Source organism: Grampus griseus (assembly GCF_964374135.1).
Source record: "Grampus griseus genome assembly, chromosome: 7".
NCBI classification, from domain to species: Eukaryota; Metazoa; Chordata; class Mammalia; order Artiodactyla; family Delphinidae; genus Grampus; species Grampus griseus.
In genome coordinates this window covers 4,907,341-4,931,490 of record NC_139001.1, presented here as the reverse complement: position 1 = coordinate 4,931,490, position 24,150 = coordinate 4,907,341, and the positions used below count along the sequence as shown (strand labels likewise).

The following is a 24,150-nucleotide window of genomic DNA, read 5'->3' as shown; positions in this document are numbered from 1 at the left end:
ATCAGGTCACTGTGAGCTGGACGTCCCTCTGTTAATCTTGCCACTTCCCTTGAGGACTCTGCCTGGAATTGTTTCCCAACAGATGTGTCTATCGTCAGGGCAGCAAAAGCCTTCTCAGGAGCATGGGTATCTGAAGTCATTTTTTAAAAATGAATGTTTACTTAGTTTCTTAGAAACAAGCCATGTGGTAAATACCAGCCTTATTTTCTGGGACATGTGAAATGCATTTAAACTGTCAGCTCCAGAAACCCTTTCCAAATCAAATAAACTTAAAAAACATTTTTGTGAGCTACCACTGCTCAGCAGATGTTAGGTTTGTTTCTGAACACGTTCTTGGTGCTGTTCAGTGTTCCAATGAACAAAATATGTAAACACTAATAAAAGTCGAGTAGTTTGAAATCTAGCCAGTTAAATGTTTCAGCGTAACTTTACCATCTTACTTGCGACCAGGTGATCATAAGTACATGATAAGTTTTCAGTGAGGATTATCTGAAGCCTTAAAACTAAGAGCCCACCGGTAGGTTGGCTTAATAGATAAAGCAGAAACCAGTTCAGCCATCTTCTTTAATTATTTCAGATGCTGACTCAGTCTCTAACTCTAGGAATATCATTGATTCTTGTCATTGTTCTGATCTGTGTAACCGTCTGCTAACTCTGTCCCCTCACACGTAAGCCATACTGAGGATCAGGTGATAGTGCCTTTAAAATAGGCAAAGGATGCTAAAATAATCACTAGAACTTCAAAGAAATCATCAGAGAGGAGGGTGTTCTGCTTCATTTTAAACAAGAAAAAGACAGCTGTAAAATTAGAATAAGGAGATTATGGTTTTGGCATTGACAAAATTGGCAGGACAAAATGTATTTTTGAATTGGCTGTTTGGGACTCAGAACACATTGTCCCGTATTGTTATAATTAATTCACCGGGAAACTGAGGGCCTACTGAGAGCTGGGCATGGCACCTGTGGCCAGTGTGTGTGTTCCAGAGGGGAGAAGAAGCTTCTGGATGAATAACTGTAATTCACAGTGGTGATTTACACCTGGTCAGCTGAGCAGCCTTGCATGCTGGCTTCAGCCGGGAAGTGTCCCTGGGCTCCCAGGGTAGCCCACACATCCTCCTTCATGTCATTTGATTGACAGAGACCCCAGAATAGTAGCGTGCATGCTGGGAACATAACCGTGTCTTTCCTAAGACACCTCAGGACAAAACCATTTCTTTAATAGGAAAAAGGAGACTGGGGTCTAGAAAGTTCCACCTTTGAAATTATTTTTTCTAGAGAAATTTTAAGTCCCAGGATGGTTTTTTAGACCTTTAAGTGCACGACTTAATTGCAAATTAGAAAATAGTCCTTGGATCTGTCAAAGCCGAATTGCCACCAGGTGTTTTCTCCTTGGTCCGTTGCTACATCTGCCCATGACCTTGGGCCCTGACTTTGTCGTCTTGCTGGCAGCGGCTCTGGATCCAGGGAACCACGTGGCCGCCGACCAGTCCATTATTCACCCAGGCAGCTGCCTGCTCTGGTCTGGTTCATGTTCATTGTCGTAGTGTAGAATCCCTTGGTTGCAAGGGACAGATGACCAGCTTCACTGAGCTTCAGTAGGAGGGGGGAATTCATTCACTCATGTACCTGGAGCAGCTCCGGGGATGGGTGTATAGCTTGAGAAAGCCCCTGATCACCTGATGCACGTGAGCTAGTGAGGAACCTGCCTCTCCCGTTGCTTGGGTCTCCCCACTTGGCGGCAGGCAGTTTTGGTGGCCTCGTGACTGCATGGTCTGCAAAACTCACATCTCATGGGAGGAAGAGTTGCATGTTTTTCTCAGTAGCTCCGAGGGAAGACTTAGAGACACCTCTGGATGGCACTGCTTGAGGCGCAGACTCTAAGTTGTAACCGGTGGGAAGCTTTGTAATGCAGATCTCTTCCCTGATGAACAGACCTGATCCACTCAGTTTACCCAGTGGGAACAGGGTGCCGCGGAGACCAGAAGGGCCAGGTCCTGTTTGCTCTCACCTCTGTGCTTCCTTTCGCAAATCTCTGCCTTTCACAGGCTCACTTCTCTCCCACCCTCCCACCCCATTTTATTGGTCCCAGGGAAGGGCAAGATCTGAGACGCATAACCAGTCCTTGACCGAGGCAGTCTGACCACAGGTTGAGAGGTTCTCTGTGCAAGTTTGTACAGAAAGGAAGAAATGCCGGCTGAGGCCAGCCTCAGGGCGGGCAGAGGAGAAAGAAAGGGGGGCAGGCAGCACCGTCAGATGCGGGGCAGTGGGTCAGGGGTCCAGGCTTACGTTCCAAACGGGGACGGGGATGGATGTGCCAGCGTGGAGCCCACCTTCCGGCCGCGGCTGGTGCGAGACGGGATTGCCGCGTGAAGAAGACGCACCGCCTGTAGGATGACGCTGGGAGGTCACGCCTGCTGGATGTTCGAACTCTAAGGGCAGACTTCCACTGGGGCCATGGTCAACTCCCAGGGCCAGGACGTGGAGATAAAGCAGCAGAAGGGAAAATACCAGTAGCAAAATAGGCCAAGTGCCAAAAAAAAGAATTACACGAGGAGGGTGTGTCGTGTGATGAAGGTGCCCGCAGACTCTCCCCTCCACGTCACCTCCTCATGCAGGACTCAGGGACCCCCAAGGTGCCCCCTGAGAGCTGGGGCATCGTGGGCACAAGACCTGAGGGGCTGGGACAGGCCCCTGTGTGCGGACGTGCGCACCTGCATGCACGCCATGTACGGCTGCCCATTATCTACAAAAGGTGACGGTTCGACATGACTGAAATGGTTTGACCGAATCAATTCTTTGATGATTGACCCAGGCCAGAAGTGGAAACCACATGCAACTCACAGCGTAGTCTTGTACCCGTCGTGGTGGCTTCCTGGATGTCCTGTGTTGGGAGGGATTGTGAGGCAGGATCTTGGCTCGGGAAGAGTTCTGAATGTAGCAGATGGTCCCCGCTGACTTGCGTCTGGAAGCTGCTCGGTTCCGTCCATGTGGCCCAAAGGGCACCATGTGTGGCCAGCACGCCATCCTTTTCTGAGCCCCATTTCTTACCATTTTGCTTCTTTTACAAAATGGCAACACCACAAACAAAAGAAGAGAGCAGCATTGTTCTTTGAGGGCCACTTGGGTGGGACAAGCATGTTGAAAGTGTGGAGGGGGTGGGGCTTGGTGACAGAAACCAGGTGGCAGTGTGTCCTCGACTCCTTCCACGCAGCGGAGGGGAGCGGGTGAGGCTTAACCAAGAGGGAGGTTGTGTGCAGGGACTGTCAGTTACACGGGTGTGACCGCATGATCTCCAGGTGGACCAGGCTGCCAGCACGTGCATCTCCCATTGCCCTCGTGCGTAGAAGGATTCTGAAGGGAGTTGGGGGCCGGACCCCTGGGCTCCCAGCAGTCATTACACAGGCGCTGGCTTTGGCGAGGGACACAGCAGGGCAGTTGGGAGGAGTCTTCAGACAACCTCTGGACCTTGGAGCTAACATAGAACGGTGGGAATGAGCCGCGGGGACCATTTACCACTGGACCCACTGCTGCCCCATCAGGAGGGGCGGCAGCTTATTAGTCCCGTGAAGTACTGGCTGTAGGATGTGCCCTGGCCCGCCTTCCGGGTGCAAGCTGTGTGTTCCAAGATGCAGATGCAGGGGCTTCCTGGGCTGGGCAGGTTCCGAATCTGCCTGAGAGGGAGACACACACACACACACACACACGCACACACTCACACACTCACACACACACTCTCACACTCACACACACACCCCACCCCAGGGCAGTCTGTCTCCTGCCAGCCCTGGGTGGTGGGCTTTGCTCCAGGTCTTGGTGGTGTCCAGCTCACAGGGTGCTGGCCTTCTCAGAGACCAGATCACCCTCTAGGATGGGCACAGTGACCCGGAGACAGAGCCCCCTGGAATCCTGCTGTTAAAGTCCTGACAGTGTTTCCATGGGAATGAGACAGTTACAGAGAGTGAGCCTCCACCTCTCCCCCCGCCCCCGGAAATGGAAGAGGACAGTCCAGACAATAAGTGATGTGTCCCCAACTTCCCTGGGGGCGCAGTGGTTGAGAATCTGCCTGCCAATGCAGGGGACATGGGTTCGAGCCCTGGTCCGGGAAGATCCCACATGCCACGGAGCAGCTAAGCCCGTGTGCCACAACTACCAAGCCTGCGCTCAGAGCCCGCGAGCCACAGCTACTGAAGCCCACGTGCCTAGAGCCCGTGCTCCACAACAAGAGAAGCCACCGCAGTGAGAAGCCCGCGCACCGCGACGAAGAGTAGCCCCCCGCTCGCCACAACTAGAGAAAGCCCGCGCGCAGCAACGAAGACCCAACGCAGCCAAAAATAAAATAAATTAAAAAAAAAAAAAGTGACATGTCCCCAGAAGAAATATCAAAGGGGAGACGGCTCTCCCACAGCCGTCACCCCCTCCCTGTACTGTTGCTGCTCCTGAGCTGAGAAGGATTGTTGCATTTTTAAAGATCTGTAAAAATAAATAAACAAAAACGACCCCGCCCCTGACCCCGCCCCCGACCCCGAAGCAAGGCTACTGCCCGCAAGGCCACTGTCTGGTGGCCCTTCGCCGTGATGGCTTGTGACCCTGCTCTGCAGTGTCAACACATCAGGTATTAAAATGCAGAGGATTTCTGGGTTTCTCCATAGGGTCTAATCTCACAACCACCATCCTGTTTTAGTTTCTTGAAACAAGCACCTGATTTATATTCAGAGAAATGTGTGTGAACAGACAGTTCTAAAGCCAGTACTTCTACATGTCCAATTCAACAATCGCATTTTCAAAAACAAAGTTGACACGACAGTTTTTTTTTAATGACAAGTTATTTTCACGTGGGAAACACCAGTTGAGAGCAGTAAAATCTGAGGGACTAAGAGACCATCTGCCCGTGTGCTGGTAGCTGAGCAACCCACCAAGGTGCTGTTGGGTGCTGGCCAGCTCACCTCCTCACCCCCTTTTCTGAGGCTGCTGCCCCTGGACTCGTCCCAGGCCATGGCTGGTGGCATTTGGCCTCATTTAAAGGCACCAGGTGAGCAGCTGGGCTCTTTTCTCCTGAATCTGCAGTACTTTTTGTAATTCATCCCTTTTTATGCTTAAAATAAATGTGCAGAGTACTAAAAATAAAACAAACAAATAACCTTAAGTACATTTCCCCCCAGGGAAACAAGTGTGTGCACGACTAATATTCCCCTCACCACCGAACTATTTCAGAGACTGTAGTAGATGCTGGAATGTTCACGTACAGCCACCACAGTGGGTATCGGAACATTTCCAACAAACAGCTTACTTCTTTGGTCACACAGGCATATTGGCACTTCCCAGATATTGCAGTTTTGTTATTTTTTAAACAAATGGCAGGTTTGTGGCAGCCCCGTATCGAGTGAGTCTGTCGTCGCCATTTTTCCCAACAGCCCTTGCTCCCTTCACGTCTCTGTGTTACATTTGGATAATTCTTGAAATATTTCAGACTCTCTACCAGCAGAAAGGTCATGACTTGATAAAGGCTCAGATGATGGTCAGCATTTTTTAGCAGTATTTTGCAATTAAGGTATGTATGTTGTTTTTTAGACATAATGCTGCTTAATAGACTACTACAGTATAGTATAAACGTAACTTACATGCACTGGGGACCCCCAGCGTTCCCGTGACTCGTTTTACTGCGATACCCGCTTTATTGCGGTGGTCTGGAACTGAAGCCATAGTAGCTCCGAGATGTGCCCGTATATTAGATTTTATAGGGAGGGGCGCATCATTACGTGGCTGTTTCCTCCTTCAGGGGGCTGGCTGAAAACCATGCCCCCCTATCCCGTCCGCTCAGTGGGTTCCCAGCGGGTTCCAGGGGGCACAGGCTGTGTCTGTTCCTGGTGCCCGGTCCCCTCCCATACCCCACCCAGCTGGCTCTCCTGGTCAGTTCCCGTGTCCTCCCGCTGCCCTTGAGAGTCAGAGATTCTGTCCTGTTCACTCTGTTCACCAGCACTGTGCTTATTATTGGCCCACAACGGGCTTTGCTAAATGCTTGCTGAGTGGTGCTTCTGAAGACCAAGGTTTTATTGCCCCAGTGTAGGGAGCTAACAGAGAAATGGGGAGCGGCGAACACGGGGAGAACCCTTGCCAAATACTGCTAAGAGTCAAACTGTGTCACAGGTGGAGTGTAAATCAGGTCCATTCCCCTGTGTTCCTCTATTGCTTGCTTGCATGGAAGTCCCCGTCTGAGATTAGAGACACGCCGTACACGTGGATAAATATTGAGACGGTTACTGGGACTCAGAGAATCTTCTCCCTGGGGCAGTATGAGTAGCACCGTCCAGAACTTGGTATCTTGTGAGCTCCTCAGACTTGGGAAAAATAATTATTACCCTGGATCTCCCAGAGTACCTGGAATTGTGACAGAGTGTTAAGGGGAATCCTGGTTTTCATATGGGAATTTGAGCGAATTGAGGGAATTTCTTTCATTCTCTGCTTACTGTGGTCTTGGTTCTTCCTTGTCGTTGAATTTCACTTTGAGACTCTCCCTCAATGTGCAAGTCCCCAGACAGAGTCGCCGGCGTAACACAGCAGAGCTTGGTTGGTGTTCAGGGGACACAGGTAGTGTTCCGGGAGCCTGACGGCTGCCGCAGATCAGCTCCCGCTCACCTTCGCTGTGGCTGCAGAGGCAGGTGGTGGTGCCCGTTGAGTTTTCACACAAGGGAGCTGAGGCACCGGCCGCTACTGAAGCCGCACAGGGTCGCCCAGCTCAGAGGCAGACCCTTGGCGGGCGGCTTCGAGCCCGTTCCTCTGCACTGCGCTCCCCCTGCCTGGATACACACACTCTGCTGTCTTGAAATGGCCACAGCCCACCTGACGGCTCAGCACCCACGTTCAGGGGCCTCAACGGGACCTCAGGTCACCAGGTCTCCTGCGTGCTGGGCCGTGCCGGCCCCTGCAGGCTGCCTGTCCCTTGGAACAGCTGCTGAGTTATTGGGGAAAGTACTGAGTTCAGTGGAGGATAGTATGTGAACTTTGGGGGTGGGTCCTAACTTCCAAAGACAGCTTTGCAGGGAAGTCTGAGTGTGTGGAGCCAGGGCAGCCTGAATGGGCCTGGGGCTCTGAGCCCAAGGGAACAGACTGCGGGCCCAGGCGCCAGCATCACACCTGGAGTGTGAGCTGAGGACAGCAAAGTCCAGGCTTCCCTTTCCGGAGAGCGTCCCGTGTCCACCACAGGGCCCGTGGACATCTTCACAAGAAGAAGGATGCTTTGCCTCCAGGACCTGCCGGCCTCTTCTGGGGCTGCTGGTATCGCAGGGCATGTTTTATTCTTTGCAGTACCTGAGGTTCTGCCGCTGTGATTACAGAGAACATTTTGTTGGGTTAATCCTATCTTACAGCCATTTTAGTGTTTTTTTGCAGGGGAAAAGCTAATGAAACTTACGAAAGTGGAATTGGGCCTGTCCCTGGACGTTGATGATTGGAGACTGGTCCAGGCCAGCCAGCCTGCACCTTCCCAGGGTTTCTGTGTTTGTTTTAGTCGTGAGAAGATAGCACTTGGAAGAGAGAACTCTTAATGGGTTTCATGTGTTAAGCTGCTAATTTACCTTTTTCTCAAAGTTCTTGGAAGTAAAGAAATTGAATTTAACTCTTGGGCAACAAACCACTTCCCCAAACATTAATTTTCCGGCTTCTTTTTTGAGCAGCAATACCGCTTTTACAAAATGTTTTAAGTAGATCTCTGATACATCATGGTGTTCTGTTAATAAAACTTGTACAAGTTCTAGTTTATAAGTTTCTGACTCATTGCTTATCAGAGACAGCAATAAAGCTGTTTTATGAACACAGAATAGGGCTTAAGGGGCTCCTGTTTCAGTTTTATATCTGCCTTTTCATCCAATTAATTTTTGATTTTATTTACTTGATGTCAAGAAAACCTGAGCTACACAGGTGACACTTAAATATATATATATATATGTATAAATGTATATGTACATATTCACCTTATTCGCCATTTCAAGGTACTCTTCCATTAAATACATCCAGAAGTTTTGAAGTAGTAGGAATACATCCAGAAGTGTTGAAGTAGCAGGAATAGTAGCACTCTTGAAATTCCAGGTTGAATCAATGAAGGCAGTGACTCTCATGCCATAGTAGTGTTCAGGTAGGAGCCCCGCCCCCCCGGACCACGGTCAGCACTGAGTGCACTGTGACATCGCCAAGAGCCAGCTGGTTAACTATCTCCTTGTTGTTGCTTAAATTACTTGCATCACACAAAAAACTGTCACCGCACGTGTGCCCGGCTTGTCCCTCACGGAAGGTGGGACATGTCCCAAGCAGGTTGCTTGCTTGTGCAATCTTCATGATTTTCAGGCGCAAACAAATGCAGGATGAGATTTTTAAAAGGCCAGGGCGAGGCTGCAACTTTCCCCGTGTCCCAGCAGGTGGGTTCTGCCTCTGCCCGGGTTACCTGATGCAGCAAGAGCCGCCATCTTGGTCTCTGGGTTAGTGTGTAACATACCTGCCATGTGACAGCCGTTTCAACACCAGTTGTACATATGTAAAAAATGCTTATTCCATTGGCCATTTTCCAGCCCCCTGAAGTGGCCCTGGAGTGTGCTCCTGGGGCTGCACCTTGGGCCCTGCTGTGGGATGAGAGCCCCGTCTTGGCTGGCGTGGCAGCTTTTCACCAGGGCCTTGGTTTTGCTCCATCCTTAAAGTGACGTTGAGAGTCTGTCTTTTTCTCTTGGAAGATCATGGGCTGTTTTGATCTGCAGGTTCCTATCTTCTTGCATTTCAAGAAAATGCCTCTGTATTTTATCTCTGAATAGTCTTTGAGCTCTTTCGTTGGGGAGTTGTTGTCAGAGGTGCCGTTTATCCTTTTGTTAGTTTCATTTGTCTTCCTGTCAGTTAACTTCTGTCTTTTTCATCTTGACGGAGTTTATTTCAAGCCATTCCTCCATGTCAGAATTTCAGCTTTGAGCGGTGTTTCTTCTCTCCCTTACTTTTTCACATTGTATTCGTCCGTTCCAAAATGTTGGTTTGGTCCTCAGTTCTAGAGGTTCCCATTTCTTCCCTCATTGTTTCGGTTTCTTCTCCCTGGAGTTCTTGTCTTGTTCAGTGTCTGTTCATAAGTGGTATTAGGGAGGGAAGTATCAGAAGGGATTTCCTTCTGCTTTTTGAGTTTTGTTTGGGTTTTGCGGGCTCCCTTGCAGCCCGCCTCCCCTTTTATTTTGGCTGTGCTGCATGGCTTTCAGGATTTCATTTCTCCGACCGGGGATTGAACCCCGGGCCGTGGCAGTGAAAGCCCGGAGTCCTAACCAGTAGGCCACCAGGGAACTCCCGCAATCCCTCCCTGTCTTTTTCCCCTTGCCCTATCGTTGCATGATAGTCTCACCATCTCTTTAGCTTTTTCCTCCCCTTTGCTGAGATTGGCGCTGTCTCGACTGTAGTCAAGTGCAGGGATACACGCACTGCCCAGGCCGTTCACATAGGCTGGCCACTCGTCCTGGGTCAGGTACGGGACGTGGGGAGCCCCCTGCCATCTAGTTTCCTGGGGCAGGACACAGGCTAGAGGAGACATCCCTGGCCCAGAGGGATGGCGCAGTCTGCCCGAGTTCCCATTTCCCAGACCTCCGTCACACCCCCGGCCCCTGCAGGGAAGCACGGAAGGCTGAGGCTGGATGTTACTTTCCCTGAGAATCGCAGTGTATCATGAGTCCCTTTGTCCTCTGAGGGCATCTCCTCCAGACAAAGGTGAGCTGCCCTGACACACAGGGCGCTTGCAGTCCGTAGGAATTTGCTGGATGCCCTGCGCCAGGTCCCCTGCCTCCGCGCGGGCTGGGCGGGGGTTGTGTTATACGTCACTCCCTGCGGGGGCCCCTCCTTGCAGTCTGGGTATCGCAGGCACTTGGCCTGCAGAGAGCCCTGGCGGCTGCTCGTTTGGGAACCTCCTAACTGTCGGGGGACAGGGCACAAAGGCCATGCTGCCCCTTCCTGAGCACCCCCTCCCTGGGGGATCTGGAGCCCCTCTCCACCCAGTGCTGGAGTCCTCCTGTTCATTCTTAAGGTCAGTGTTTTCGAGGTTGGTTCTGTAAAGCTTGGCTTCTTTTCTTGGTGGATGGTGAACTTTTTATCTGGCTTTTACTTCCCCCCCCTCATTTTATTAGATATGGAAGAAAGGAAATTTGGTTATAGCAAAGTTCAAACCTTTCGTCTTACCCTGGAACTTTGACTTCTGTCTCCGTCTTCCTTCTTTATTTTACTCAGGTCTGGGTGAAAAGAAGTTGTTAAAGACCGTGGCCTGTGTGTTAAACCCCATTTCACCTGAAGTCATAAGCGTGAGCATTTCACCCGTGAACTTACCAATCACACGCATTAATTAGATCCTTAGTGTTAGTACATTTTTATAGTAGTCCCTGCCCTCCCTTTTTTTTTTTTTTTTTTTGCGGTACGCGGGCCTCTCACTGTTGTGGACTCTCCCATTGAGGAGCACAGGCTCCGGACGCGCAGGCTCAGCGGCCATGGCTCACGGGCCTAGCCGCTCCGCGGCACGTGGGATCTTCCCGGACCGGGGCACGAACCCGCGTCCCCTGCATCGGCAGGCGGACTCTCAACCACTGCGCCACCAGGGAAGCCCTGCCCTCCCCTCCCCTTTTTTAAACAGTGTAAGTTTTTTAAAACTTGGCAGGGGAAATGAAGTCTGATTTGGTTAAATTTTGTAAACGGACGTGTAACCAGTAAAATTTTTCTTCCCCAGTGTAAAAATAATAATGGGATCCAAAATCCCTTTTAAATGTCATGATATGAAACTTCTCCAAAACCTCAGTAATAGGTACCTGACTTCAGTATTTTGATCAAAGTTAAAAGAGCAAAATCAATTTTAAAGCCTTTCTGGCACATTCATGATCAGACTTTTCATATTCTCCCGGGGAGAAATGAAAATATTCATAGTTGTCTCCAGTGTAGTCCTCTCATCCCGCCAGTCCTAAATAATTAGGGAAAAACAACATTTACAGATATTTGTTCTGGGGCTAAGTAAGAAGAAAATTTTAGGCAAATGTTACAAATGACAAGAATCTCTAAACCATTCCTCCGGGAAAATCAGGTGCTCCTGAGCTGGGGCCTCGTGAGGGTGACAAGATGTGAGGCCAGCTTGCAGCTATGGGGAGGGTCTTAGCGGCTTGACTTTGTCTGATCAGATGCTGGAATAATGCCCCCCCCTTTCTTATGGAAAAGGGAAATAGCGTGCTCCACAAATGCACTTTTAAACTCAAGTATGATATTCATCCTTTGCTTATGCGTGGAAGAGTGAAGATGGAAATCAGCAGGAAAAAAAATGAAACATGTTACTGAGTCCAAGCTCGTACGGCTCACCACACAACAGGCCAATAATGGAGAGATGAGTTGCTGGGGCAAGGAAGAGCGACTTTATTCAGAAAGCCCGCAAACCGAGAAGATGCTGGACTCGTGTCCCAAAGAACCATCCTGCCTGAGTTAGAATTCAGGCTCCTTTTATACGAGAAGGGGAGGGAGTAAAGTCAAACACTTACTGGTTCCCATCAGCTTCCTGAGGGGATGTGTTCATTTCTTCCTTCCTGCGGTCATTCACAGGTGGGCCTGGTCAGGATGTTTCCTGTGAACTAAACAAAAGTATTTTAGCTTAATGCTCACCACCTGGGAGGCAGGGTTCCCAGAGATGGGCCATTATGTATCATTTAAGCTTATAGGCAACATCCCTTTAATGATTAACTTGTAATAGAATACAAAAGGTTCTTCCCTGTGACACAAAGTGATAGGCAGGTCTATTTCTTTTTAGTTTCCTAAGCACAGGGATGATTACCATTTGGGGCTGAAGGCAGTTCCCTTCCGGAGCGAGGAAAAGACATCCTCAGCCCCACTGCCCTGCATTCTCGGTGTTGCCCTGTGGGTGCTAGGAAATTACACGAAAGATTCCAAGCTCGTCTGTGGACACTGTGTGCCGTGAACTGTCTGAGCAGAAATCCACAGGGAAGAGGGCAGAGGTGAGAATCAGTCAGCACTTCCGGGTTTGGGTCTCATGCCTGCTGGCTGTGGGGGTTTGGTCAGTGTCTGAACTTCTTTTCCAGCCAAGTTAGATGTGGAGGTTGATGGTGATATTTGCATCACAAGATGCTGTGAGGAACAACGGACATGATGTGGGAAGAGAAGTGCTTTGTAAAGTATTACAAGGCTTGCTGTTGCCTGGAGAGCTGTTAATGATATGATAATATCTTTTAGTCCAATTAGCCAAAAAGACAGAAATGTCAAACATCTGTTGCAGTGTTTACTCCCAACAAGATTTTTTTTTTTTTGAGAATAGGAAAATTTGATTTTCTTTTTTTCCCCCTTAAAGCAGAAATGCCAACCCAGGTGAGATGGTTATACGTCCTTCAGTGTAGACAGCCCTTATATTTAATAGGGCTCCATTGTAGGTCCATCCTACCTAGCTTGAGTTTAAAGAGTAGAGGGAACCCAGTTGTTTTTACCTACGCCAGCATCCCAGATTCAAAACTGGTTCCCCCAGCATGAGATCAGGACTCAGGGTAGTAACCTTGAAACCTTGATACTGATTGGTTACCAGTGGATTATAAGGGGCCCCCTTGAGTCTTTTTTTCAAGATATTAAAGAAACAAAACAACTGACCTTTTCTTCCCGGTGTGCTATTCACAACACATCCAGCATCCCTGTTCTTGGTAGGTATATTCAGGTCCATCTTTTACTCATTTTTGGAAGAAATTAAGACCTTGACTTGCTTAAGAAGGCAAGCTGAAGGGCAAACAAAGTTTCCCAGGGCAGTTTTCTGGAAACTCTGAAAACTAGACTTTGGGTGAACCAGAAATTTAATAAATTGCATGTGAGGTTGAGTTCAGACAAGAAGAATGTCCCCTCTGTGTGCTCTAACGAGATGCAAACACTTCTGTCCAGCGAGACTCAGTTACGAACATCAAAGCCCAGAGATGAACTTGGTTCTGCTCACTTATCTCTACCTGTTTGCTGCATACTTAACGTGGTGCTCTCTACCTCTGCTGACCTCACGGCATCTCTGGAAGGAACAGACTGAAGTGCGGGAGGGATCTCCGTTTTCCCTTCTCATGGAGATGTCAGCACAGGTACAGAGCCCTTGTACCCCTGTGTACTCGGTGGGCAGGCAGCTGTGTGGGGGACACTGCACACGTATGCACGGGTGGGCCGAGCCAAGGGCATGTTGATCGTTCCCAATACAGGGGTCAGACTTGGGTACACTTTCTAAAAGTAAAACTACCCCCCAGGTACCTTAATGTTATGTAATAGTACTTGACAGTCAGAGACGGTTGACGATTATTCGTGTAACAAGTTTATAGCATGGGCCGCAGGCCAGGCTGTGCATTAAATGCTGGGAATACAGAGCTCGGTGCAACAGACCTGCTAGCCCTCCGTATCGACAGATTCGTTCAGCCACGGATCTGAAACACTCAAAAAAAAAAAAAAATTACAGGAAGTTTCAAAAAGCAAAACTTGAATTTGTCTCATGCTGGCAGCCAGTTACGTAACATTTATGCTGAACTTAGAGCTATTTACGCGGTATTTATACCGTACGAGATATTATAGGTAATCTGGAGATGATTTAAAGTATATGGGAGGATGTGTGTAGGTTATATGAAAATACTGCACCATTTTGTATAAGGGATTTTGGAGCTAGTCTCCTGTGGAGTCTGAGGGATGACTGTAATTGGAAATAGGATTGTAAAATAGGCATTTAAAAATCTGCATTAGAAATGAAGCTGGATGTAAGTTTGGTAGTGTGCTCTAACATTTCGGTAGGGAAAGATCTAATGGCTGGGATGGATGGCGGGTTTGAATTTCAGATAATGAGAGAGCTGGCCCCTGGGGAGTGTAGACCAGCTTGGTAGCACCCCCACCTTCATCCCAAGGTTTTTTCCCTTTGTGTCTCTAAAGTGAACTGTAGAAAACGGATTTTAAAGTCGAATTTTATTTACCTGCTGGGCTGTGTTTCTCCAGTACCCAGTTGTCTGTGTTCCCGTTGAGCCTGCTGACAATCTATCAGCAGTAGGAGTTTATTTTTTATATATAATTTTATTAATCGTAGTCTTACGTTTTCACAATCTGGGTGCTTAAACACCTGGCTGAATTTTATCTAATCAAACCTTTGGGTTCATGGCAAATGCATTTGAGTGTTTCATTTTTGTTTCCTGATGTATAACACCAGAGAAAACACAGAAGTCCATTGCAAGTGTCTAATATTTGCAATTGTAAAATATTGAAGAGACATACTAATTACATATCTTAGGGGGGAAGTGAAAAGTGATTTTAGAATTGGAAGGGGCCTTAAGGATGGAGGAGAGAATCACCCCTCCTTTTAGAGCTGATGAAAATTAGGTCCAGAGGCCTCTGCTTGAGGTTACAAAGCAGAGGAGCGGAAAGAACTTCTGTGCAAACCTTTCTTAACTTCAGTATTGTTGTTCAGCTATCTGGACACATAACTTGGGGTCGTGACTCTACAAAAATATGTGAAAGAAAGTGAATGAACGAATAGATGTGAAATTCATCCAACAAGCCCTTACCCTGTAAGACACACGAGGGCATAGAGACCCAGGGGAGGAGCAGGGCCATCAGCGGGCGTCATTCCGGGAGAGCTGCATGGTGACGCCCACCGGGTGCCTGCTCCCCAGGGAGATGGGGGGAGGCGGCTGGCAGCGGAGGGGTGCTGGTACTGCGGGAGCTCCCCCCTCCTGCTCTGGAGACCACGTGGACTAGTGAGGAATTGGCCGTGTGAGACCAGCGTGCCCAGGGCAGCTGTGAAGCCTCGTGGAGGTCGAACCTGAGTTCATCAGACCAGGGCTGGCCTCCATGCGCTCAGATGCTGGGAGTCAGCGCTCGTTTGGGGGAGCTGCGGGGCACAGGGACCGTGAATCACTGTGGATCCTCCTACAGCCAGATGCGCAGGTGCAGAGCGGGCCTCAGCCCGTCTGGTCCAGCGCGCATGCACTCTGTACCCCGCCCCCGGCCCACAGATGTGTTTCCCTCCGTCCGTTCTCCACGGAGTCTGCCCTCCTTTTTCGGTGTCGGCGGTGAGGGGGATCAAAATGAGGGTTTCTCCATTTTAAAGTTGGAAAGTTTTCTTCGGTTTTCGAAGTTTTGCTCTTTAAGCACGTGCATCTTGCCTGTGACGGAGTGCCCGGGGCGGAGGGTTGGGGGGAATGCGGGGCGGGAGCGGCCGTGTGCGCATGCGTGCTCGCTTGCGGAGGCGACCTCCCCGCGGGCCGCCCCAGCCTCACGTGGCAGAGGCCCACCTGCGGACACTTCTTAGGGGTGCGGTGAGGTGAGGTGGGGTGGTTTGGGACGGGGAGTCTAGTTTCTGCTTCTCGGGCGCTGGGATGGCCCAAACCCCGGACTCTCGGAGGGAAGGTCCGCGTCGTCGAGGGGCCACTGTGGCGGAGAGCCAGGTGTGACTCCGGGGGGCAGGGGGCCGACACCCAGCCTCTGGGGCCGGTGGGGAAGCTCCACCAGCGAGGTTCGCGGGCTTCCAGTTATTCGGGGTTAGCTGGTGATTCTGGAAGGCCTCTGTGCCGAGGAGCTGAAGTGAGCGCCGGTGCTGGCGTGTTCCCCTCGAGACCACGAGTTCCGAAGCCCAGTGAGGGGTGACTGCCGCAGGCTCGGAGCCCAGGGCGTGGGAAGGTCGTTTGTCTCTGGAGGTGGCAGAGGGCGTGGCAGAGGGACCCGGAAGCGGACGTATTTCCCGCTGCCCAGGGGAGGCCTAGCAGTCCGAACCGGGGCGCTGAGGGGAGGTGCTTGAGGCACCTGGGCGTGGGCGGGGTCAGCCCCTGCCGCCTTCACGTGGCCACCCCCGTCCCCCCAGTGTTCCGGCGGGGCCCCTGGTGGTCTCTCGCTAACCCAGCGTGGTCTCTAACGCTCTCCGTCCGCCAGCTGCGCTGCTGTGTCTCCACCTGTGCGGAGCTGCCATCCAGTAGTTTGTGTCTAACCCGTGTGTGGTAGTTGAGCACCCTTCCCTTCCCTTCCCTGTGAACTGTGAACACGGAAACACCATCCCCATGCTGTTCTATGTTTTCCTTCCAAGAACTGGGTTTCTCTTGAGGAGAATACAGATTCTCAGCCCTTGAATTTGCCAACGTGCTGGAGACCAGGCCCCTGATCAGCAGATACAATTCGTTTCGGTTTTGTGAACCCAACGAGAGAACAATTTCCGGGCTCTCTGTTTCTGGACTCGGTATCAGCGTGTTCCCAGGGAGAGAGAATTCCTGAATTTACACACAAAGCCTGCATTAAAATCCCACGCTTCTGAGCCACGAGTGATCCTGGCATTGCATGGAGGCTGTGTATTCTAACTAGAAAGGAACACGGGTTCCTAAGGATGGATATTTGAATCTGAGTTCAGTAGTTCTTTTAAAGTCCAGGGGTCCCTGGAGGCAGAGCCGCAGCCCACTCCTACTAAACACTCAGGGCTGCCCCCAGGGCCACAGCCTAGGGTGTATTTTTCCACAAGCGAAGCCCACGTCTGTTTGCCCTCCCCTCGCTCTGTCTTTCCCGCGTAACGAGATTTTTTTTGTGTGTGTGGCAGGTGGCAGATTCAAGAAAGAGATTGTTGTCGATGGACAGAGCTACCTGCTGCTGATCAGGGATGAAGGGGGCCCTCCAGAGGCACAGGTGAGTACTGCGCGCACACTGGTGACCCGCTTTCACCTGGGCCTCCTTGGGAAGGGTTTGACTCCACAGGTGCTTCTGAGAAGTCGGTCAGGTGCATACAAGAAAAGGTGAGAGGCCCCAGGAACATGCTTTCTGTACTGAGGTTTTTCTCATCCCTGAGAGACTAATTCCGTTGTTCCTTCAGACAGAAACCTGGAGGGAAGTTTGGGCTGTGTGGCTGATTTTCACTTTGCGTTTTTGTTTTTGTTTTGTTTTTGTGGTACGCGGGCCTCTCACCGTTGTGGCCTCTCCCGTTGCGGAGCACAGGCTCCGGACGCGCAGGCTCAGCGGCCATGGCTCACGGGCCCAGCCGCTCCGCGGCACGTGGGATCTTCCCGGACCGGGGCACGAACCCGTGTCCCCTGCATCGGCAGGCGGACTCCCAACCACTGCGCCACCAGGGAAGCCCCACTTTGCGTTTTTTAAGAAGGAAGGAAGAGCAGAATCTGCACTGATTTGTCAACTCAGCTGAATTGACATCTGGAAGTGTCTATAGCCCTTTTTTTCTCCTTTTATCCTGTGTTTGATCTCTAGAGCAGTACAGTCATTTAGAAAGTTGGATGGGATTTGGAAATCTGAGCACTGCTGCCAGGCTGCCCACCAGGCTTCTCAGCCCGGATTATTCGCCGCTGCAAACCAGGATGCAGCACAGTGTGATTTCTTTGAAAGTTCCTTGAAAAAGCGTGTTGTGGAGGAAAAAAAAAACAGCATGAGTGTGGAAAACCTTTTTCTTTGGTTTACTTACTCTCCAGTTTATTACTGTACTTACATAATTTACTAGCTGAACACTTTGAAGGGACCGAGGGCTAGTAATAGTCAAGACCCATTAATGTGAACTTAATATTAAAAGTTTTCTCTGGCGTTCTTTCTTGAACTTATTACCCTTTGGTGAAAGTGCGACACAGGATTATTGGTGATTTAAGTGAACGATGTTGAATATGGAGGTTGTTAAAGTTCTAGAACTCCATACACGGAGGTGTATGCAGCGCTACAGAAAGATGGCGTGGATTTACCATGTTTTAGTGAGTCTAAAATGCCACTGGTTATAAGCTATACCAGTGTTTAAAAGAAAAATGCTGTCAAACTGTGAAACAAAGCAGTCCATAAGGTATGTTCTGATAGCAAAGACGTTAGTTAAAGTGTGGAAAAGATTTGTTTTCGCTTTGCTGAAACAGCATAGTCGATGAGAGTAAGGAAACACTGAAGACATGTTAAACATGAAAAAAAGCAGGCTACGGAGCTGTGAGAGCTCGGGCTCAGCGCATGTCTGTTACTTTATACTTAAGCAGGACGGGGTGTGATGTCTGACACCGCCCTAGAAGGTTCATGATGGTGCTGAAGGCTCAGTCACTTTTTCTGAGGGTCCTTCGCCCGTGGGGCGTCTGTCCTGCTATCACAAGCGTTCCCTCCGAGGCAGGTGGTAACAGGAGAATGACGCAGGTAAAGTGTGGGTGTCACCTGGGTGATTTTCCGCTTTTCTAGCTCGTAAATGTTTTGGAGTGACCAGGGGCAATCTCACATGTAAAGAGCACACCTTAGCTCTGACATAAAGAATCTAAGAAGAAAGTTGAGAGACGTACAGAAGCGCATGTTGGAGCTGGTGTAGTGGCTTCAGACGCACGGCTGTCCCGGGATGCTGCCAGGGTGGGATGCTGCCGGGGTGGGATGCTGCCAGGGTGGGATGCTGCCAGGGTGGGATGCTGGGGGGCCCAGGGCTGCAGAGACACGGCGCTTCCCCTGACGCCAGTCGTGGAGCAGTGAGCAGGCTGCCCTGGGCCAGAGTTTAACCGCAGTGAGACCAGTCTCGCAAGGAGCCCCAGGCCCACACTGGAGAGGGAACTCCAGCCCGAGGAATTCGGGGCTCGGAGCACTGCCCCACCCTGAAGTTTTCATCAGCCATGATTGCTGTTGGGGTTGCCTTTTTAATGAAAGTATTTTTTGGGGGTGGTTCTCTTATTACGAAGCTCAGGCCCAGTGTTCCCCACATCCCCAGACGGTGACATTAAAAATCCCAGGGGTTTTTCTCTCCAGTGGTATGTACCCTCTGAGAAGCATCTTTCCTCTAGGAAGCACATATTCCTATGGAATACATCTTTTCCGTAGCCTCAGATGCTTAGGACATGTGATGTCATTCGACACAGAATCATTTTCCTTCCTTTTAGTCCCTGATTAATTAAAGAATTGGCTTTTAAGAATAAAACAAAAAAACTTAAGGCCTGTGAGCAATAATGGAGCCCTTGTTGTAAGTTTCTTCTCGTGTCTGGAAAGCACACATATTGTGAATCGGTGACACTGGTTGAGCCCCCTGCCCCGCCACCTTCCCTGAGTGGTGCAGCTCACTTAATCCTCGAGGTGACCCTGGGAGACGATGCTCTGAGCGTTCCCGTCACCAAGGACGCTGACGCCCTGAGATCTCATGGCATCAGGGCACAGGCCGAGGTGGCCGGCCCACACCCCCGCCCCGCCGGGGGTAGAACTAGGGCCCCCAGGAGGTCTCTGTCTTGGCCCCTGGCCGTGCGTTTCCCTGAGGACCAGTCCCTTATTCTAGCACATACTTCCCACAGAAGCATCATTAGGCTAGAAGCTTACCCTGGTTAAAGTGCAGATTTCTGCTTTGAGGGGATGTCAAACAGAGCCTTTCAAAACTAGGCCGAGTGTACTCGGACATTCAAGGAAAAGAACTGTTTTCAAGTCACCACTCCTAGGCACATGGGAGCATAATGTTTGTTTCCACTATTGCAGATCATGTCATATAGTCTGCGAAGGTAATGACGGCTTCATGAGTGAAGTTGCAGGATTTTGTGGATACTGGTGTCCTATTAGGTGGTGTGAAAACTCTGCCAGTTAACTGGGTTTTTTGGGGGGTTTTTTTGCAGTTGGTGGAGAAGCCGCTGGGGTGGATGGGGGACATCTATGGAGTGCCCACTGCTTACTAGGCCCTGGGGCTCTCAGGATGCACCCTTGAGAGGATGTGGCCTGGTTTGCATTTCCTCTGCACGGAGGGTCAGGTGGTTGTCAGTTTTGGGAGGTGCGGGCTGGTCCCAGGGACCACAGGCATTCATAAGGTGCTCGTGGGCGTGGGGAAGCTGACTTCTCCCCGATTCTTGGGAAGAGAAAGGAAAACACATCTCAAGGTAGAGAAGGGGAGAAGGAGATGCCGTGTCAGCCTGAGTCCTGGGCCCTCAGGAGGCATCAGCCAGTCCCAAGGCTACTGGCCCCAAGTTCTCTTTCTCATTTAATTTCATATTTATCGTTTGAACTTCAGGTGTATTTACGTTTTGTTGCGTAAAATCTCCATTTGTAACTGAATACGCTTTTCATTTATGTGTGGAAGTCAGAGCTGAACCCACTAAAAATCTCACCAAACATTAGAGCTGATGCCTTGACCAGCAGAACTTACGTGGGAGCTGCAGGTTCTTTTAGAGAAAGCATGTGGGGCATTTTTTTTTTTTTTTTTTTTTTGATTTTCACTTGGGTCTTTCATCAAAGAGAAGGGTCTCTGGCGCTAAGTCTCTTCCTCAGCGCCACCTCTGTGACCCTGGGAGCCCTGGGAAGCTGCTGAGCTTCCAGGACCCTCTCCTCTCTTGGCTCCAGCTTTACAAGACGGTTCTGGGTGTTCCACGAGATAACGTGTGCTTGAGGGTGTGGTTATTTGCCAGAGAGAGGATCTGATGTGAGTTCAGCTGGATGCAAGAAAAATGAGAATAAAATGACAGGAGTCAGGCCGTTGTGGGGTTTTCATTGTTTTCCCCTAAGTTTTGTGCATTGCTTTTGTTAATTTCTCCGGCAGTGAGTCATGATTTCCTTGAAGGGTGCTGGAATTAATCAGGGACGGCTGCTCTTTACAACACGAAGGCCTCACATGTTGAGGGAGTAGTTGGCCCTGGAGGTGGAGGATTTCTGAGCCGTGGGCACCCAGAGGAAGAGCCCCATCTCAGGGGTCCAGCACGGCTTCCTGGGCGGCCTTCTTGGGGAGTTTGGGGTGAAACAGGAAGCTGCAAGGCCACCCTCCGTGCCTATCTCCAGGTCGGCTCTGCTGTGCACGGGGTTTGCCTTCCATTGGCCGAGTCGGGCCAGAGGGTAGACACTCCCTCGGGGAAGGATGTCTGGTTTTACTCTGGAGACAGCGTGGCCTGGGTGGGAAGGGGCTGAGGGCCATCACAGGCGTGTTGTGCGAGGATGAGAAGGGCGTTCGTGACGCCCCAGCGATGCGCTGTAAGACGTCGGACGTGGCCCGGCTGGAGGCGTGTCTGCCGGCCTTTCGTCCTGTGTTCATGAAGGTGACCCCGTGCTGCTCCTTTGCCTTTCTCTCGTGAGCTCCTCACTCAATATCTCCTGCTCACCTGCCTTTCTTTTCTCCCCAGTTTGCCATGTGGGTGGACGCTGTTATATTTGTCTTCAGCTTGGAGGATGAGATAAGTTTCCAGACGGTCTACCACTACTACAGCCGGATGGCCAACTACCGGAACACGAGTGAGATTCCGCTGGTCCTGGTGGGAACCCAGGGTGAGTGGTGCCCGAGGGCAGGTTGTGCTTCTATGGCTCCAGCAGTTGAGCAGTAAGTGATTCCTGGCTTGTGTTTTCAGAGTGGAGGGGTTTGGAAACGGTTTAAAGAAGCAGTAATTTCCTACTGAAGGCTCCCTTTTTACAGTGAGCATCCGTGAAACTGACACTGTCACACTTCTGATTTGATTCCGTGGAGAAGTCACTTGGCAGCTTCAAAACAAAACCCCCCACTACACTCCCAAGTGCTCTGATTTCTGTATTAGGATATCTTAACTCTCTCTGTTACAAAATAATATATAAGCGCCCTAAAAGGTTATTTATGTTAACCTTTGTACCTTTAATACTGATTTCTGATATAATGCAGAGTTTTGTTTTAGTCTGCTCTATTTCTTAATGTCTTATGAGCTGTATCTCATTTTTAGCAGATCTCTTAGAAAGCATAGAATCTTACCATGTGGGTACGTTTTGTGTTTTTTTCTAGGACACTAAAACTTGGTCTTTTAGTAAAGTGACATCACTTACTATGCCCTTGATCATAGATTCATTGATGTGCTGGTACCTGCCACTGGGGACTTAACTAAGGGGTCATACGGAATGTTTTTAAAAGTCAGATGAAGGTTAACTTTAAAACTGCTTTGTCAGAAAAATGGGGAACTTAAAAAATATAATCATGTCAAGAAACACTGGATTTTCCTTTCATCTTTTGGTGCAGGTTCTGTTTCTGTTAATTCCTTTAGAATGAGCACATCTGGTCTGCCCTTGCATGCCCTGATGTAAGACTTTTCCAAATAAGAAACCAGCTGCGTCAAACAAGCAAGAACAATTAGCTGCGTGCGTGGCACCAGATCTAATATAACTGAGAGCTCTGGCGGGGTAATCCGCTGCCTTGGCAGGATAAGCCTGAATCGTGGAGTGGGTGTGTGTGTTGGGAGAAAAGAGTGTGGAATAAACTAAAGTCATCTGCTCAGGGTGCTAGATGTAAAACGTGAGGGTTGGGTTTTCATGGAGAGAACTTCATTGCCAATCCCCACCCCACCCCCTTTTTTTGGGCTGCATCAGGTCTTTGTTGCTGTGCACGGGCTTTCTCTAGTTGCAGTGAGCTGGGGCTACTCTTCGTTGTGGTGCGGTGGCTTCTCTTGTTGTGGAGCACAGGCTCTAGGCACACGGGCTCAGTAGTTGTGTCTCATGGGCTCTAGAGCGCAGGCTCAGTAGTTACAATGCATAGGCTTAGTTGCTCCACGGCATGTGGGATCTTCCCGGCCCAGGGCTCGAACCCGTGTCCCCTGCATTGGCAGGCGGATTCTTAACCACTGCACCACCAGGGAAGTCCCCCCTCTTTTTTTTTTTTTTTTTTTTTTTTTAATAGCATATATGTCGTGGCCAGCGGTCACACACCTGAAACCTTTAGAGCAGAGGTGGATTTAGACCAACATGGGACGTGAGAGGTTTTTTATGCCCAGTGCGCCCTCTAGTGGTCACTGGGAGACAAGGCACGCCAGTAAAAAGCCCTTGGTTCTTGTTCGGATGTGCAGAATTGGCATATTTGAGTTGGCCTCCTGAAAATTCTTAATACGTAATATTTTATAGTGGGCAGCTCGTCTAAAGAAGACCTTGCTTCAAGCTGCCTTGAAATCGACATCGAGGCAGTTAATTTCCAGTAAGCGCCTCTTCCTGCAGGCCCACCGAGGGCATTTCTGAGCCAAAGCAGGGTCTGTATGGGCAGCTCCTTGCCAGCCGCCTGGGTTCAGGGGATCTGTGTTCAGGATGCAGAATGCCTTTCTGCGGTGGACTCACCGGGATAAAGGGCAGGTAGGTTTTCAATCCAGGCCAGAAAGGTAATTTTGATCAGTTTGTTGTCTTTCCTACACAGCAGTGTTTTGGGTAGTAGGGGTGGCGAGTCCGGGGTCCCTGCACGGGGCCGTGCAAACCCCGCATCACTCGCTCCAGGCCGCTGTTGACCTTGACGCTACCAGGCCTTGAAGGGAGGAAGTCTCGTAAGGCAGTGGGGGCATCCGTGGGCACACCAGTGTCCAGTGCGTGGTTGCTTTTGTTCCTGATGTTTCCACATGTGGCCAGTTTTCCTGAGGTCCTGCTGGGATTGCAGATGCATATCTCTCCCTGCTGCGGACCTTGGAGATAAGTACAGCCTCTGTGTCTCCCGCCCCAGCTGAAGGAAGGCACGTCTTCACCTCCCACCAGGATGGTGGATGGTCTGTGTCTCAGGGAGGCCTGGGGATGGCTCCACAGAGGCTCTGGGGAAGCCCTGATGTGGAGGAACCGGCCCCCTTTTATTCCCTCTAGTTTTATAAGCGTCTGTCGATTGAGGGCCATGTACCTGCAAGGTACACCTGGGAGCTTGCACCCAGCGAGCACCTGGGAGCACTGCTGGAGGGCTTGTTCCCTGTCCCCTCATATTCATTTGTGAGACCTGTTTGGACTTCAGCAAAGCCATGTCCCAAAGGAGCAGGACGGGAATGTTATCAATTAGGGACAGTCCTCACCTGAGGGCCCCTCGTGGTCATCAGCCAGACCTCTGATTCCCAGAGCACCCTGGAAGCCCCCGTGGCAGGAAGGTGGAGTGAGTGTGGGCTTCTGGAAGGTTCCACCCATAGGTACCATTAGCTCGTTTCGCTTTCTGTGAAGCCACGCTTGTCCTGGTGCTGTACAGGCTGCGTGGGGTGCCAGAGACAACGGCTGAGGGGATCTCAGGTTTCCCTCCCAGCTGGTCGGGGCTGGTGGCCTCGAGATGGGAGATTATGGGATGGAGAAGATAGAGAAGAATTAAGACAATTCCTGAAGGGTACGTGGGGTGTGGGGCCTTACCCAGAGGTGGGGGGACGTGTTCTCTCCCGGGTACCATCGGGGAGCTGGAGGATGCTCCTAAGAGGACGAGGTGATGGTGTGATGTCTCTTAAACATCTGTTTTAAAGACTTGAAGATCACCTTGATTGGAGGGCG

The 24,150-nt window shown here is 50.3% G+C and overlaps 1 protein-coding gene across 5 annotated transcripts in view; it reads left to right on the top strand.

Moving 5' to 3' along the window:
* Positions 1–24,150, top strand: part of AGAP1 (ArfGAP with GTPase domain, ankyrin repeat and PH domain 1) — a gene marked incomplete at its 5' end in the record, with an annotated part of 560,328 nt that overhangs the window by 200,103 nt on the left and 336,075 nt on the right. For all 5 annotated transcript variants that reach the window (XR_014296980.1, XM_082658104.1, XM_082658106.1 and 2 more), the window contains 2 exons: positions 16,562–16,647; positions 21,051–21,192. Coding sequence is in view for 4 of the 5 variants with exons in the window: in XM_082658104.1 (XP_082514230.1) it covers positions 16,562–16,647; positions 21,051–21,192 (228 nt within the window). The remainder of the gene's footprint in view (positions 1–16,561; positions 16,648–21,050; positions 21,193–24,150) is intronic.